We start from the raw sequence: 18,794 nt of genomic DNA, 5'->3' as shown, positions 1-18,794 counted from the left end.
AAGTGTTTCTTTGTATTGCCTTCTATTCATATGAATCATATCTCTGTATACATAAAGAGCTGAAGTACAAAAATGTATGCATGCCTGTCTATTTTTTCTTACTTCCACTCAAGTTTAGCAAGCTCAAATTTGTCAGTAGTTACACCTCATGAAATTGAGCTGTGCTTCTACAAAACATTTGAGACTTGTTACTTAGGTATAATTCCATTTGGAATACAATTGACAAAAGAAACAGCCTCATTATCACATGACTAACTTATTTTTTAAGACAATTTTATTGCCAAACATATTACCAGAATAATTTTCAAATTTAATTACAGAATTATATTTTATTATCTATATAATGGACAAAAATGCAAGAGCACCTCAAAAAATAGATGTTATTCTACTATCAGGTTTAACTGAACCACAAGGAACCCATCCCTCTGCAAAACTGTCTACAGGCATAAGTGTAACCTTAGTATTCTAACATTAAAAAATCTAAGTACTTAAAGATATGTTGAAGTTCAGAGTTTGAAGAAAACAAGTTACCATTTAAACCAAAATGGGAACAATTGGATGATCAAAGTAAATATTTTGTGTACAGCTTAAGTGGATTTTCTAAATAAAACTAACAATTGCTTTGGTTTTGGTTTTTTTTCCATTAACTCATTCTCTGAAGCTGAAGGAAAGCAAGTTTCAGTCACTAATAGATAGAATTGCACGCGACATGATATTGGAATCACAGTCATTAAATTAAACGTGTACACTAACAAGTTACTCATCACTGCTGAATTCATCCAAGGATAAAATTTGCATCCAAAGTAAATTGGATCATCTAATAATAAAGAAATCTATGGTGAAGGCAAGAACAGTAGTGGGGAGTCCATGTGAAGCCAGTGCTCCTAGTACCTACACCTTCCTAGCCCACAGAGTTAGCTTCTGGGAAATCTCTAGGGAGTCTGCACAGCACACAAGGGCTTGCAGCCCAGTCTTACTCTGTCATGCAGGACTTTGCTCTTCAGGTGCTCTATGTGGTCTGCACGTGGAGGCTAAACCCACCCAAATACGTGATGCAGGGCTGTACTACCCAGTGTGCAGTAGCACCACATTTCATTCCTGCGTTCTCCTCAACAACATGACACAAAGAACCAGCCCTGCAGAACACCATCCTATGAACAGCACCATTATTATACAAAGTGAAGCATTATGTTAGGAAGAGGCACTTTCTTCTCCCTCAAGGTAGAAAAGATTGCTGCCAGCTAAGCTCTGCAAAGTTAAGAAACACTAGCAGCCAGTGCCAAGAGAAAGAGATGCCAAGATAGCCAATGCCACATGCGAAGGCAGCTATTCCTGCCGTAAGTATGCTTTTTGGGGGAGCTACTGGCATCTCATCATTCCTAAGAAGGAAAAGGAAAGAGACAGAAAACTTGTCCCTGAGGATGGCCTAAAGGAGAAACTATCTGAAAATCAGTAACCATGAAGGTCTTGTGCAAGCCACAAACAGCAGCACATCAATGTGTTGGGAACTTCTGCTAGCCGAGGCTGTATTTCTGCACCAGTCAGAGTCAGCACCAAGTCCTCTGTGGAGAGTGCTACTGAAACCACAAGAAACACTGCATGCTGCTTTCTTGTAGCAGTTGCTTCTGTCAGTCTCCATCACACTTCTGTGACAGTAGCTAGTCCCTAACACAAGAGCTCATAAACAACAGTGAGTAGCCGCCACACAGCTGACAGCTACCTAAGTAGTGGGAGAAAGCACAAATGAGAAATAATAAAGCAGGACCACTTTATGTAGTGCCACATACTGACCTCTGGAGAGGCACTGTGATATGGCCAATTATTCAGCTAGCAGGAAGGGGCTAAACGAGCACACCTTGACTTGCAGGATGCTTGCCATTCTGGAAGGTGACCTGTCCTTGAAAGTCTCCCAGAGGCAAAGCACAACACACTGGAACATAGCTATTAAGATTTCCTCTGTGCAACTACCAATGGTAAGACTGCATGATGCAACACAGGACACAAATAAGTTCTTCCTTGACTATGCTTTCCTCTAAGCGTGGCACAAGCTAAATAAAATGCTTGCCTAATATTAATTCATACGGATCAACTGCTCACTACAAAACCAAATCATCTTATATCAACCTGAAGATGCGGTGTTTAGAGTCTTCAGAAGGGCACAGAATAGATAAGGCACAACTTTGAAACTACAGGCTTGGTTCACTAACAGTGTCTCTTCAAAACGCCATTAAAGATAATTAATTATGTAAGATAAATCTGTTAGAAGGTGTCCTGATTAGCTATGGAGGACTTATGCAGCTTGCATAAGGAGTAAAGAACATGTACAGCTTCCTCTTCTTTAACTCATACAATGCAGCAAAAAGCAAACAAACTTCAATGACCTTGAAGTACAGTTTTAAATGATGAGTACAGTTTTAAATGCTGACTAAGCATAAAGACTGCTGAGCATTAGGTGAGTGCAGATCAAGACCTTAACCTGATTTACTATAGTGAAAGTCTTCATTTTTACTTAAAGCTACATAATTCTTTTATCATAGCCAACACTTGGAAGAGATTGCACTGGGTTTAGTCAAAACACAAATGTGGAAACATGATCAAAAGCACATGTAAAAGATGCATCTGTGAAGAGAAAGACTGAATATTTACAGCATTTTTGCTCCAGTTATTAATAGAAACAGTTAGACTTAGTGAATAATCCTTTAATTTGAATAAAGCTGTATCCTTTGCACTCAAGCAGTTTTAAAGAAAGCTTTAATAAATTATAACTGATCTTTAATAACTTAAGAGATTTCTGAAGCCCCTGTATGCACAGAAGCATGGAAGTTTATTTGCTCTGTTGTTTCAAGGTTATAATTTTTTTGGAAGAGTATGCATGGGGTACATAAAATCAGCATTAAACACTATAAAAGCATTTTTTAATTGAATTATTTTCAATTATTACCAACCTACCTGTTTTTCTTATCAGTAATCTATAAAGAAGAAAGGATGGCACTGATTCAAAGAATACAAGAAGTCATCTTTATAACTAAGAAAGGGCAGAGAGGGACTTTGACAGTCTCTGCTATATACACTTAAAATGACAGATAATACTTAGAAGAAATCTGTGCTGTAAAACCATGTATATATTCTATCAGAATTAGGAATTCAGTGGGAATGGGGTAATGGGATCTATATTTAGACTGGGAAAAAAAGAACTGCAATTTTTTATATATCATTATTTTTGCACCTCTCAAAAAAATTAAGCTTCTCTTTTTTCCTACTGATCTATCATTCAAGGTGAAGTGCTAGTTCCAATTCCTATTCATGAAGGAGATGGTTATTGCTTCATTTTACATCGCACCACACCACAAAATCCCTCTTTGGCATTTGCTCTATTAACCACTTGTTGTCTATTAAGCCAATTTTGCTTGCATGACAACCACAATAATAGTATTTGAGCTTTTAAAATTTATATTCACACTGAATTATTTTATCCAAGGAAAGATAATTTTAAATATTTTTCCCAGAGCATAAGAATTTTAGATTATTTTTATTAAATGCTTTGACAATCACTGGGCCAACTCAAGAACTCATCTAGATTCTGTTAGTGAAAAGCTCTAGTTGACAGAATAAATTGTGTCAGCATAAAGTCTGTCCATTTCCAATGGCTACCAAAAGTAAGTGGAGAAACATCCCAAAAAAGGCACATTTTCAAAGTTTTTCCAGTATAATTCAGATGACAGCCCAAATTTCAAAGCTTCTCACAAGCTTGAATAAATCAGAAATACTATTCTGAAAATATTAACCCAAATAATTTTTGAGATTAAATATTCTTTTCAGTAACTCAATGGCAGTTGATGAAAAGCATTATTAGTAAGCCAAGAGATGCTCCTATTGGCAACCTCAGCTGAAGAAATGATTCCAAGGAAATGAAGAACAGTCTCTCTTCCAATCTCCTTGCTTTGTAATAAAATATCTGAGAATCCTAAGAATTTCCAGGCTTTCCAGATGTCCAAATGCAATTATCTGTGTTTCACTTTGTGTCTATTGCCTGTTCTGGTTTTGCTGAAAACCACTGAAGAGTGTAACTCCATCATCTGCACTCCCCTCCCTCTAGCATTTATACACATGAATAATGTTCCCCAACCCTTCTCCTCTCTAGGCCTAACAGTATCTGAGCATCTTCTTTTATAACAGATACCTTCACCACTGTCATGACCTGTTGCTTGACTGTCTCCAGTGTGACATACCTCTCCTGCATAGGGGAGCCCAGAATTGGACCCAGTGCTTGAGATGCAACCTCACCATTGCTGAGCAGATGGAAAGATCACCTGCACAGACCTGCTGGCAATACTCTGCTTACCATAGCCCATAGGGCACATAAGGGCACATTGCCAACTCTTCTATGATTTTATCCTCCAGGACTGCCCAAGGATTTTTCTGCAAAGCTGATACCCAGCTGGTCAGCTCCCAGTCTCTTAACAGTGCTTCCTAAGTGCAGGGGGTTTGCATGTTGCCTTGCCAAAACTAAACTCTTGTTCACCCTTTTCTGCAGCCTGTCAGGCCAAGTGGTTGTGCTGCCATTCTGGTGAACCCTATCAGCTACTCCCAGTTCTTGCTTTGCCCTATCACTCCCATCTTTAGTAAACATTTCAACCAGCATTGACCCTTCATGACTGGGCTATAGCTGGAGTTCACCATTAGGTGCTGGCAGTTCAGCCAGTTTTCACCTGTCCTCACTGTCCACATTTTTTAGCCTGTACTTCAATTTATCAATGAGAATATCACAGGAGAGAGCATCACTGGGCTACTAGTTTGTTTAGAGAATCTTATCAGGTTGGTCACACACAATTTCTCCTTTACAAATTCTGTGCTAACTACTCCCAGCCACCTTCTTATCTTTCATACACCTGGGAAAAATAACTTGAAAGCTAGAGGAGTGTGGAACCTCTAAGAATCCAAAACGAAGTAAGATTAAGAACTGCAGGCCTCCAGTTACAGAGATGAGATCCCATTCCCTGCCAAAACCGTAACTTCCAAGGTTTCCCAGCTCTATGTCTCTGCTACGTGCCTGAAAATTTTGGTCAGGTAGTTTCATTAATGCATACCATGTGCAGCATCTGCCCACTGCCATCACCAGAAACTTCAATTTGACACATTCCAGAAGGTCTAGAGAAGCAGCATGCCAAACACCATGGTGATATCTGAGCCCTAACTTTCTAGCATGTCCTCAGTGACAGAGCTGATCACAGCATGATCTAATTTATTTAAGCCAGAAGCTAAACCAGCACTGGATCTCTTAACACAGAGCCATCTACGAACAACCAACAAGTCACTCATCATGCCCTAGTAACACATGGGCTTTGAGCTGCTTTTCTTGAACAGGTATCACACTCTTTTGTCTGAACAAATATTTTTAATCTAAAGGGAAGATCTTTTCTCTTCATCAGTTTGTGGGCTTCTATCCTTTATTCTCAACATTAAGTCAAGCAAGAGTTCCCAGAATCAGGGTCTGTCCATTTACAATTACATAGCAGGTAGGAGGTCTTTCTTTCTGCACTGGTTTTCAATTGAGTAAATCCAGATAAGGGTTAAATGTAGTCTTTAAGAAACCACTGTTACCAGTACAGGAAAAAAATTAAACATCACTTCCAAGTATTTATAAATTAATGGAATACCTCAATATCATGCAATTGCTATACACATTTAGCTAACAAGCTGCTGTATGCAAAAGAATGAAGAGGCTTCAAGAGTTAATTATTTTTCAGTCTATTCCTTTGATTAGAAAGATGGTACACAACCAGAACTCAACTGCAATTGAAAGAAAATATGTTTGTTCCTTACAAAGCAATTAAAAATTTATCTCAGTTTGACTATAACACATTTTTTTCTTAGGTTCTCTGTTTTAAGTAAATAAATGTGAATAATGCATTGTATAAATATTCCAGTGAACAAGCTAAAACAACTTGCCCAAGCACATTTTACTAACCATAAAACTTTTTGTAAAGACATTTAAAAGTACAGCACACAAGACTGTTAATTAGACTCAGAAATATGCAAACTGACAGCCACAAGGACAAGCACATACCCTTAACGATCGATTCAGCTGCATACAAATCCCGCTTGTAGGTCACCTAAAGGACAGACAAGCCTCATTAGATTTAACACAGCAGGAAGGAATGTAAAACCAATAAAACAATGCCCCCAAGGCAATTCTTTACATTTGAGATACCATAAACAAACGATATTGTCAATTTCTTAATTCCGGTAAAACATCACTGGCAAGTCACAAGAACAGGAGTTGTAGAAATTACAACTCTCAGAGAAAAATCTGGTTTGGAACACTTACATCTGCTTAGAACTCACCTCAAGCCCATTTTGAACCCTTTTAAGAATCATAAAAATATGGTATTGGATCTATCCATTCTACTTCCCAATTTCCTTGTGAAATATTAATTTCCTGTAGGACACGTAATCACAAAAATGACAACCAGGGAGAAACCTCTGTTTTTTTGTTATTCATCCCAGGTGTCATTTTTCAGTAGTGCAAGACTGTTGCTGTTAATTGGAGTCCAATGAATCGGTGGGAATCAATGAGGTGATTGTACACTTGGAGTTTTCAGAGGATTAGAAACCATCAGGATCATCTTGGAGAAATTTATCAGATCAGGTTAGATGATTTTTTTTCCCACGTGAAAATGCAGTTTTCATCTGCAGTATACACACACATCTATATATTAGACTCCAAAAGTTACATTCTGATACACGAGACTGTACTTTGAGGGCACACACTCCCCTGGTATTTGGGTGTCAGTTCCAAAGATGTCAATCACAAAAACTGAAATCATTCTCTTGATAAGTGTCATTGTTTCCTTTTTTGCCAGCCTGATCCTTAAAAAGAATTATCAACAGCTGTATAATAACTATATTTATAATAGAAGTTACAAATATTTATAACACTGAAATTATTTGAATGTTCCTGCCTGGCTGTTGTCACTACAAAGAAAGATTTTTAAGTTTGCAATTTGTTATCAGTAGGTAAACAAACTGTCTCTTCCTTGCTCCAACAGGAAGTGACTGATGTAATACTTTTTCTAAGGCACTTTATGCAGGCAGCACTCAGGTAGAATAGAGTTTAACAATATACACATACATCTAAGTAATTTTTCCCCTTCAGCTTTCAGTCATTTGTTATGTAGGTTGTACACCTAATAAATTGAATTCTTACAAATATCAGATCTGCTCTCCAAAAGATTCAAGGTCCATGGAAGGTAAAAGAATGTTAGGGGTTGGAAGGGAATTTCTAAGATCATCAAGTCAAATTCCTCTGCCAGAGCAGGATCACCTAGAGCAGGTCATACAGGAACACATCCATGTGCATTTTCAATGTGTCCAGAGGAGACTCTGCAGCCTCTCTGTGGGCAGCCTGTTACAGTGGTTTGTCACCACTGTCACCAAGACCTTGGGAGGGACACAGCTGAGCCAGCTGACCTGAACCGGCCAAAGGAGTATTTCATGCCATATGACATCAGCTCAGATATAAATAATAACTGAAAGAAGCAAGTGATGGGTATTTGTCCATGGTGTCTGTCCTCCAGAGAAACTGCTACACAGAGTCCTGCTTCCTGGGAGTGACCGAGGACTGTGTGCTGACGGGAAGTAGAGAGTAACAGATCTCTTCGCTCTTGCTTATTAACACTATACAATTGCTTCTACCTTATTATTGGGGTTTGTTCTGTTTTGCCCTTCCCTGTTCATCTAAGAAAGTGACTTATGGAGTGGCTTTGGTGGGCATTTGGCCCCAGCCAGGGCCAAACCTCCACATCCTCTTTATGCTGTTCACTCTGAATGTCTTCACAAGCCATAGAAGACATCCTGACTGTTAACTACAAAATAAGCCAAGATAGAAGAAAGCACAGGTACTTCAGTGACACGGCACCAGCACCTCTGTGCCCTATGCACAGCATACACTTGCTGCTCTGCACAGCAGCTGCACACAAACAGGCACTGGTGCTGCAGTCACACACTGCACAATACTGTCAACAACCTCTGCAGACTTGATCTTGGATGGATGCCAGGTGCCCAAAGCTACTCTATCACTGCCCCTCCTCAACTGGACAGGGCAGAGAAAATAAAATGAAATGGCTATTGGTTGAGGTAAGGACAGAGAGATCATTCACCATTACCATTAAGTGCACAACAGGCTCAACTTGGGAAATCAGGTTAATTTATTGCCAAAATCACAGCAAGGTAATGAGAAAAAAGAACAATCTTAGAACACCCTCCACTGATTCCGCCCTTCCTTTTGAGCTGAATTTCATGCCTGATTTTCTGTTTCCTGCTCCTGTGACCCTGCAGCACAGGGTCACAAATCCTGCCAGTAAACACACTCTGGTGCGGGCTCTTCTCCACAGGGTCACAAGTCTACCACAAGCCTGCTCCACAGCAGGCTCTCCACAGACTCACAGCCTCTTTCGGGCAGCTCGACCTGCTCTGGTGCAGGGTCCTCTTCCCACACAGGTAGGTACCTGCTCCACTGTTAACCTCCCCGGGCTGCGAAAGAAACACCTGCCTCACCACTAACACAGGGCAATCTCTGCCTGAGCACCTGGCACATCTCCTTTCCCTCTTCCACTGATTTTGGCATTTGAAGTACCATTTCTCTCACATTCTCACTCCTCTCTCAAACTTGCTGCTATTCAGTTTTTCCCTTTCCTTTCCTAAATCTGTCATCACAGAGACACTATCACCACTATTGTTAAGACTCAGTTTTGGCCAGAAGCAGGTCCATTTCAGAGGCAGCTGGCACTGGCTCTGTGTGACACAGGGCAAGCTCCCAGCAGCTTCTTGCAGAAGCCACCTTTGGAGACCTCTGGCTACCAAGACCTTGCCACACAAACTCAAACTAGACTCTTTTACCTGCTCCACAGTATTTTCAGCTTTTCTACCTCAAACTGCCTGTCCATGAAACTCTCCATTCTACCACCAGCTAAAAAAGTTACCTGTCCAGCACCTGAGTACCTACAAAGAAGGTCATTTTCACGTGTTCTCATTTTCCACATGTTTACTGGCCTCTTCAAAATCCAGTGCTACTGTAATGGGTCCAACATGCTAGAACTTTAACAGCATCAGGATTTCATTTCACCAGCAATGCTGGAGTAGCACTAATACTTCAACAATTTCCTTTTACAACAAAGAGGTGCACCAAGGCAAGTCTGAAGAGTAACTAGAGGCTAGCTGCTACGCTGTTCCTCAGAGGCTGAGGCTGGCAGCAATCTAATATACTTACTAATAACCTGGGAAAGGGGAAACACCTTGAGCTAAGTAGTAGATGATAGCAAATGAGGAAGTACTCTTAAATGCTCAAGGTACCACACTCATTTATAGAGATTCTGAAAAACCAGAGTAAGGGGCTGAAGGAAAGTACGAAATACAGCAAAAATATACATCACCCTGCACTGGGACAGAAAACACACGGGCAGCAGTCCATATTGACACCACAGTATAGGAAACAGCTTTGCAGAGAAGGACTCCCCAGACAAGCTGAGCATGAGTCAGCAGTGTTGAGCAGGGCAGCAAAGTCCAACTGACCAGGCTGTATCACTAGGGAAGCAGACTTTATTATAGGGAATACAAGCATTTTTAAGAACACATTAGAACACTGTCTCTAGTTTTACACTAGTATAATGCAACGAGGAATAGGAAAAAGCAGATAGCTGACAAGGCAGTGTCAAAAAACAACTTGTTAGGCTGCTTGCAGATTCTTCAGTATGGTAATGAATAAAATAAATGAAAAAAGAGACATTTTAGAATTGTGTGACACAACTGTTACTGAGAATAATGCTCTATCATCCCAACCAGTGACATGGGATGCTTATAAGCAGCAGCGATGTATCCTTCAGCATCTGTACACACAGCTGCTTTGCCAGTTGTCAGGAACCTACAGATTATCAGATCATGTGAACTATGTTTTAAAAACCACAATTTAAGACCTCTTTAAACTGTTTTAACATTACAGTGTTACTGAGTGCAATTACTCTAAAAATCCAACTTGTTAGTCATCTACTTGGCACCAGAGAAAAAGTAACATCCTCATGGGAAAAAGGGAATAAACAAAAAAAACCAGAAATAACAGCAGAAAACTCAACTCAAAATAATAGTTCTTTAGAGATTATGAATTTATAGTTTTACAGAATTTCAGGTTATTCAGGTACTTACTTGGCATTCCTACACCCAGATAAATACTGCCTTCATTGGTTATCTCAGGAAACACCTGCCTGAGTGTCTGCAACAGTAAGCTCTAAGAGAAGGCCATACTTTTGACATTTGAAGGAGTCTATTACAATTGAAAGCACATCTGAATTTTTACAGTAATATGTACATTTTATTGATTTTAGAATATATATAAAAAATACAGATTATTATTGCCTTTACCTTCCAGAGGTCAGCTGGTCCTTCAACAAGTTTGGCATTTGTTTCACAGTATTTCAGAGCCAGATGCAAACATTCAGTTCCATAGTCCAGGTCATAGTCTGTACACTGTTATAATTAAAAAATAATAAATATTCTTAATTAGTCTTAAAGAAATCACACTTCTGAGCAGTAACAGATTTTCTTTCATTATCTGAACCTCATATTCAACAGTCCTGTCTGAAATAATACATGCTGCATTAAGTAGGTAGGTTCAGGAAGAATCAGAAATAAAAGTCTTCTAAGAAGGCTATGCCGAACTGTACCTACCCAGCAACAAGGTACAGAAATAAACAAACACTTCAGAAGCATGACTCTAATTAGGTGCTGCAAATATCTTGCTACACTTTAATGTGGTTAACTTAATCAATGACAAGTGACATGTATAAAAAAAAATATTTTCCATGGAGTTGACACCCTGACAAAAGAAAACATCACCTTTCTAGTGATCAACTTTTAGAACATGGCAACAAGTTAATAAGTTGTAGAAGAGCAACTCTTCAAATGCCTTTTTGCTTTTGGTTTTTGAAGCTTTGAAAAAGGAAGGTAGGAATTCCAATTTTCTTATCCTTTTTTAAAGTGATTTCCTCAAACAACTTAATTGAAAATACAAAGACATTTTCCTTTCTATTCTTGTTTTATAATCCACCTATGAAGTTCAAGGAATTCATCAGCATTTTACAGCTGAATTGTAATACTGAGACATATACATGTCTCGGACAAAAATCAGTTATTACTTCTGTATTAGCTAAATTAGTCAGTGTAGTTTGTCGTGACTGCAATCAGAAAGATCCTTTTATACAGCCCACTTAGAAAAGTTCTGCAGAGAAGAATAACATCTTAGTTTTTGACTACTTTGAGCAACAAAGCAGACACAGGAAGATGAGCAACTTGGAAAGACTTATTCCAGAATCCTACAGAAAACAGGAGTTTCAAAAAGACACTGTGGAGTAGTTTTAAATCAAGCACTAATTATTTATATTCTTTAAACAATCAAGATCAAAAGGAGTCAACACAAAATACAAAGGAATAGGGAACTCCGGCCCTAAACTACATAAAATGAAGGTCCAGAGAGAAACTGCCAATGAAACTAGAAATGACCTAGTAAATTTCTGTGTTTGTTACCAAACTGTTTATTTGTTTTGTTTTTAAGGAAAATCTTCCCTGAGAGAACTAAATATTTTCTACTACTGCAAATAACACACAGATTAAAAAGGAAACACTTTTTTTTGTCTCAGAGTGGAAGAGAAAATTTCAGGGGGAAAAAAAACCTGTGAAAAAAATTATTTTGAATTAAAATTAAATATATTGCGATTTTTTTTTTTAACATAAGACTAACAAAATCTACTAGGACAAGACCAAGCAATTCCAACTTTCTAACATGGTACTAATTACATATAATTAATGGGGGGTATAGAAGTTCCATAAATTGGCTAAAGTATCTTGAGGGTACTGCTGGCTTCCAGGAATGAAATATGACATAAAGCAAAGTAATAATTAAAAACATATTTCACTAACACTTGTACATCGTGACATTTACCACTCTAATTATCTAGAATTGTTTAAACCTAAACATATTGTCACATTGTACTCTTCTGGAAGCTAGACAACACTGATGTCAAAGGAGAGCAATGGAATGGAAGTATCAAGTCAAGACCTGCTTAATGTATGTATTATCCATACGCTGAACAGTTCCAGAAGTGTGGTCATTTGAGCTGATTTCTAGCTCAGACATGAAAAAGTTTGGAACAGAGAAACTTAGAAGTGGAAGCTCTGAGTGGAGAGATGAACATTCAAGCATAGGCCATATAATGGCAACAATGGACAAGTTAATATAATTTCACTGGAGCATCAAGAGCTGTATGCCTGGAAGCACAGCCTGTACCTTTCCCTTGCTGCTTCCACTGTTTCTGCTGTGCCTGCAGCTGGTGCTGCTTTTGCTGCTTCGCCACGACTCAACCCTTTCCCTAGCTTCCTTAAGGTTATTATATTTTTCTGTAGTGGTTTATTCTCCTTATGCTGTTACATTTCTAGTACCATTTTATTTTTCCTCACTTTCCAAAAATCTGTGTTGTAATGAGTTTACTCCACTAGGGGAGGGATTTGCCCTAGCCCAGGACAATGAAGTGAAACTCCAAATTTACATCTACGGTGCAGACTGTGAAAGCTTCCATATTGCTCTAAAAAAAAAATCATTTGAACTAAGGAACATCAGGGAGTGCCTACAATAAAAAGTTGCACAATATCTATGAGGAAAAATTCTTACTGATGCAGGCATGCAAACATTCTCATCTTAAGTCTTCTGTTTGTATTTCATGGCACATCTAGAGCCATTGAACATTACAATCTGTTTAGAACTCTTAATTTCTGGTCTTTTTGATCAACTTTAACATAAAGTTTAACAGAGTACAGTTAACCAAACTTGACATGCACACAACTGTGCAATAATAGATATGGTTTAAGTTGCAGACCACAGGTCTGGAATGACAGAAACAGCTGGAAATACTGACACAAAAATGTATCAAAAAAAACCAACAGAACAAAAAGCACACCAAAACCCACCACATTAGTTTAGCTCTTTCATTGACACAGAAGGAAGTATTTTGAGCTGTTGAACACTGAAAAGCATTCTAATAGATCGTTTGGGGGGCTGCCTATTTTTCCCCCCTTTGTTTTCCAAGAGTGAATGTTTGCCTAAAATGCTATAGGTGAAGTGAGATCCAGATTTTAGTCTTACACCAATGCTTCCTCCCCTATTCTCTAGATTAGTTAATAAATGCTTTGATAGATAGTATTACTTCCTAAAATGCAAGCTGTTGCTGCTTACCTGTAAATACAGAATAAGGGGTTAGAAAAAAGAGCAGCCATGTAGCCTGCATCTTCCTGGTACTTACTAATAGACCATAAATTAAATTGTTTCCAATATAATACTTTGAACGAGTAAAACTGCAGAGAAGCAACATGCAACTTTAACAATTGCATTTACTGTTAACATGCACTGTTTTAGTTTACCTTGAAAATGATAACAGATTTTTACAGGCTATATGGGAACTGGTAATCACACAGCAGAACAAACACAAATTACAGAAAAAAAACAATTATAACATTGTAATTCCCTTATTTTTTCATCATTCCTTAGCTCTAAAATGAAGAGAAAAAAAATCAGTATCCTTTCAGAATAAACACAGATGAATTAAAAGAACTTCATTACAGCATTATAATTTTCTTATTTTTCCACCATTCCTTAGTTTTGTAATACAGGGGGGAAAAAAACAGTGTTCTATGTATTAACTGACAGAAAAAACCTAGAAGGTACCACTGTAAAGGAGCAAACCTGAAAAGCCTGTAGATAGCCAGCCTTTAACACTTCTGTAACCACTAGCTATGTCATCTTTAGTTCTTTTAACATTGTCAGTGTCTCCATTTCACTCTCTCATGTAAACCCATTCTATAACAATATCAGCACACTTGCAATGAAAATGCACAACTAATTGACAGTAGAGCTTTATGATCTTTCCAGATCCTTGCAAATCAAGTGTTTCCAGCTGTAGTACCACAGTGCACCATGAACATTCATCACCAAGAACATTTTCCTAAGTTGAAAACGAAGCAGACAAGGTCTTGCTGAACCTGGATTGGTCTATTTTATATAGGTGGTTTTTTTCTGACACTTTCATTACTGCTGAGTTTGCAGTGGACTTGCAGAGAGCTCCCAGCCTAGAGCAATACACCACAGCTAAATGAGAAATAACAGAAACAGCAAACAGATGGAGGAAACATGACTGAGGAAGCAATGAGATGAATGTGAGTTCAGATAAGCTTGTACCCAAAACAACTTCTCATGTAATTCCTTATTAACACTGCTGTGACACATCCAGATGCAGCAGTGCTTTGCACATTATTTGCAGCATGGACCCAAGGTGCACTAGCAGCTGGAATGGCAACTGGGATAACCCTTCTCATAGCCCCAGTTCAAGACATACAGTGAAAAAGTGACAGATCAGCACAAATCAAAGCTCAGTCTTCCTCTTTGTGCCACACAAAAGAGATCTCTAAATATATCTCCCAATAAAGAGATCTCTAAATATGTCAAGTTCTGAAATGAAACACCAGGCAGATAATTTAATTAGGCTTATAAACAGAGGTGAGCCAAACTCAAGTCAAGTTAAAATGCAGGTTTTATTTGCTATTATTTAGCAGAGAAGATTGTTCTACCTTGGAGCAATTTACTTAAGATAAACACTTTTTGAAATTATGCAAGATCATAAATGGTCTTTTTCCTTGCCTTTCAGTACTGTCAGCAGCTAGGAGATTAAAAGCTCTAGCATCACTATCTTGTTTTCTTTGCTCTCTCAAGCAGCAGATGACAATTTAGAAGGGTGGTTCCCCCATATGCTGGGTACAGTGATTCTTGCTCAGTCATCAGCTTTTGAGTCTGTGCCAAATGGGTGATCCTTGTGGATACTGTACTCTTACTGTAAATCAGCAAGAAAATTCTCCTAATCCAGTCTAATTTTCAACTTGAATACTTTCAGTGTGTCTCCCAAACATACACCCTCCAAATGACATCTAAAGACAAAATGCCTCTTCACGGCCACAGAGATGTCAGATTTCACTCAGGGTGTGGGAGCTTTGCACCACTGCACCAAACTGTTCCAGGAGCTGATATGTGAATTTGCAAAGTGCTTTGAGATCCTACAGGATGAGAAGGGTCATAAAACGCAAGTTATTATCCCATTAGAAAAACAATTTTCTTTCTTTTTTTCTTATGCACAGCATCAGAATTTCTGCTAAAATTCTTGTGGCAGAAATTAATCAGGGCAAAGTGGGGACTCATTCAAGATCCTGGCCCTACCATTGTGCCAAAGAGCTATAATCAAGTACAGAGCTATTTAAACTAGCAGAGGTTTTTCAGCAGACCACCAATCCAGCTTCAGGTTTTGAATAAATGAAAGCATTACTGGCAGAATTCATATACTATACTTATCTTGGAAAGATTTGGGTAGGTTTTTAGTATAAGGGAAGAGGAAAAACTAAAATTATTCCTTGACATCTCAGCAAAAAGCTGTTGCAAAGATGCTAGATGAAATAACTGTAAAATCTGTCTGGAAAAACATCTCACAATTGCAACCTGAAGACTGTAGAAATCAGGATATTCCATTAGTTGAAGCTGACAACACTTTAACTTAAGCAACAGCCTCAATGCATCAGCTTGAAGATGAATGGAGAAAGGCAGATCAAAATTATGTCCAAAACTGCATTGTTCCTCCATTGCTATTTTGCATGAAAACCAAAAAACCTCCTATTTCCATCAGGAATGAAATGGAACCCCACTCATGCTCTACTCAACTTCCAAAGGAATAATTCTTTTGATGGCAGTAAAGCCAGAGAGGAAATCCAAGTTGAAATGGAGTAAACAATGAAAGGGTGCTGTTAATGAACTAAAAACTTCTCATATAAGGAGAAATGAGGTACTAGGTTCCCACTTTGATCTTTAGGAGCTACTAGGATCCTTTGGCAAAGAATCAGATCTAAAATACTAATGATCCATGGACAAATTGGCAGAAAGGCTTCATTTGTTAGGTTAGTTCATATGCTTAGATTACATATTGAAAAACTCAGATATTCCTTATCATGAGGCATTTACATCTGTATTATTATATCCAAGTAAATGGAACAGGAATTTCAAACTGAAATAATCTATGCTACTTTACTACTCTGCCAACTAATTTGACTTGAACTAACCTGTAGGACTCCATATATAGAAGAGCACCGGTTTGCAGTACTGTCACAATAGAAATAATCCATATACTAGATTACTATTCTTTTAGCTAGCTCTTGTCTACCTCACAAATCATTTCTTGATGCAGTATATCAGATTATGGTTGATGAGAAAGAAGAAAATCAATAGAGACAACCTGGAAGGCAGAACCAGGGAATACAGGACAATGGCTCTGCAAAGGAAGACTTAGGGGTGTTGACTGATAAGAAGCTCAGCAGCTCATACAGCCCAGAAGCCAAACTGCATCCTATACTGCATCAAAAGGACTATGGCCAGCGGGGCAAGAAAGGCACTTCTGCTCCTTTACACTGCTCCTGTAAGATCCCACCTTAAATGCTGTGTCCAGTTCTGGTGTCCTCATCATAAGGGGTGCATGGAGCTGCTGGAGTGAGTCCAGAGGAGGGCCATGCCAAGGGCTGGATCGCCTCTGTCATGAGAGCAGATTAAGGAGACTGGGGTTGTTCAGCCTAGAGAAAACTCCATAGGTACCTTATAGCTTCCTTCCCATACCTGAAGAGGTCCTACAGGGAGGTTGGAGAGGGACTTTTCATAAGGGTGTCTAATGATAGGACTAGAAGAAATAGTCTTATGGTGAGGGAGGATTTGACTGGATCTTAAGAAGAAGTTTGTTACTACGAGGCTGGTGAAACTCTGGAACAAGTTACCCAGGAAGGTTGATGAATGTCCCCTCCATGGAGGTGTTCAAGGCCAGGCTGGATGAGACCTTGAGCAGCCAAGTCTAGTTGAGAAGTGTCCCTGTCCATGACAGGGAGGTTGGAGTAGATGATCTCTGAGGTCTCTTCCAACCTAAGCCATTCTATGATATTTGGAATACCTGAACACATAGCTACAAAACACAATAGTAAAGTGACCAAAGCTGGGGATGGTAGAAAATGAAGTTGATCTACACACACAGAGAAACCACAAAATACATCTGAACTGATTATCCTTACAATACACTTAAAAGATGTCTGAAGCCTTGTACAAAAGATGAAGACCAAGAAACAACCTATTGCAGATTGTGATAAAAATCTATGTCTTCAACCAAATTCTTGTCACATGTTAGAAATAGTGATTTATTTTTCAGGTTGTTCTATTGTACAAATTCAAACAGCTCTGACCCATATCACCAATGAATGATTGAATAGCATCAGGTGATTTTTTTTTCCCCAAATAATGGCAGGCAAATGGTAAATATTAAGTTATTCAACCTTACCACAAGTTAGCTGCCTTGGCACGCACTAAGTTTGTGGTTTGGTGAATGCTGAAAAAGTTGAGGTACCTGAAGATTCAGATAGTTTAAGGAGGGAGATGAGCAAGGAGTTGTTTGCAGTTTGTTTTAGCATTAAACTCCAAACTCTGCCTCACATTCTGGCTCTTCAAGTCCTTTCTCTGAATCTGCCTCTTGCTCCCAAAGTTGCCAAGGTTTTAGTCAATTTGTGGAACACTGTTCATTTAGTTGTCTCTTGCTTCATGCAGTGTTAATTCACCAGAGACTGATTTCTTCAACAAAGAATGAACCCAAAGAAAAAAATTCCTAAACGAGTCTAGACTTTTTGCCTAAAAGGCCTTGCCTGGCTTATGCAAAACCATCAGTAAACTGCCACAGCTGACTACTTCCCTACTAGAGAGGATATTTAAATGATTCACAGGTTTGAAAGAGTCCCAACTATGTTGTATCCTTTCGAAAAGCACTTCAGAAGTCTACTAAATCCACATGGAGTCAACTCCCTATCAATTGCATTCAGTAAAAACAATACTCCGAGCCAATACTTCTACAATGGGCCTAACAATAGCCAATTTCCTTTCTTACTCTGACCATTCTCAAGGGTTTGTTAGACAAGAACAGTTTGGGGATTTCTTTTTTCTTCTGCTGAGGACCAGGTTGTATGATTTGCAGAATATTTCTTCTCCCCATCTCAAGCTCATCTGGGGACATGTTGTACTGATTTTTCAAGGAGTGGAAGAACATCTGCCTCCCAGAATTAACTGAAGTGTTAGCATGATTCTCCCTGACACTATTATTTTGTATAATGGCATTACTATGTCTAGATATAGCAACTCTCCCCTGTGTAGTCAGACTCTGCAATGTCCCACAATAAAAATGCAAGTTCTTGTTAGCCAAAAAGTGGGAAATGTTGACTATGAACAGATATTAATTCAAAGTAGTCCTGAGAAAAACACAAATCCCTATATAGTTTCTCTACAGTTTAGACAGAATCCTGAAGGTCAGTCTGTTCCACTTGGATATCTGCAAGATCATAGACAGAGAACCATCTCTAAACGTGCTAAAGTTCATCCTGCTTCACTCAGTATTACTGCTTCCTATTCCCTCTCTGCTTCATTTCAGCTTCATCATTCTGATTACCCAACTATAAACAGTCATAACCTACAAAAGGTTTGCTATCAACAGATGATTAAACTAGGTACACGTGCATCACAAACACCTCCATGTGACACATTTGCCCAGGTACAGCAGATCCTAAGCAGAAAACTATGTTTAAAAGATAACCAGAAAAAAAATTACTGTATTAAAATTCTTAAAATGAAAGACTGCTATAAA

The 18,794-nt window shown here is 38.6% G+C and overlaps 1 protein-coding gene across 3 annotated transcripts in view; it reads right to left on the bottom strand.

Annotated features, from left to right (window-relative positions):
• The window catches only part of CRPPA (CDP-L-ribitol pyrophosphorylase A), a 108,095-nt gene that overhangs the window by 63,105 nt on the left and 26,196 nt on the right, over positions 1–18,794 (bottom strand). For all 3 annotated transcript variants that reach the window (XM_064166929.1, XM_064166930.1, XM_064166931.1), the window contains exons 4-5: positions 10,414–10,518; positions 6,068–6,113 (exon numbers count right to left, since the gene is read on the bottom strand). In XM_064166929.1, the coding sequence (XP_064022999.1) occupies positions 6,068–6,113; positions 10,414–10,518 (151 nt within the window). The remainder of the gene's footprint in view (positions 1–6,067; positions 6,114–10,413; positions 10,519–18,794) is intronic.

This window comes from Pogoniulus pusillus, chromosome 28, assembly GCF_015220805.1.
Source record: "Pogoniulus pusillus isolate bPogPus1 chromosome 28, bPogPus1.pri, whole genome shotgun sequence".
Classification (NCBI taxonomy): domain Eukaryota; kingdom Metazoa; phylum Chordata; class Aves; order Piciformes; family Lybiidae; genus Pogoniulus; species Pogoniulus pusillus.
The sequence above is the reverse complement of the archived record's forward strand: the minus strand, read 5'-3'. Positions and strand labels throughout refer to the sequence as shown.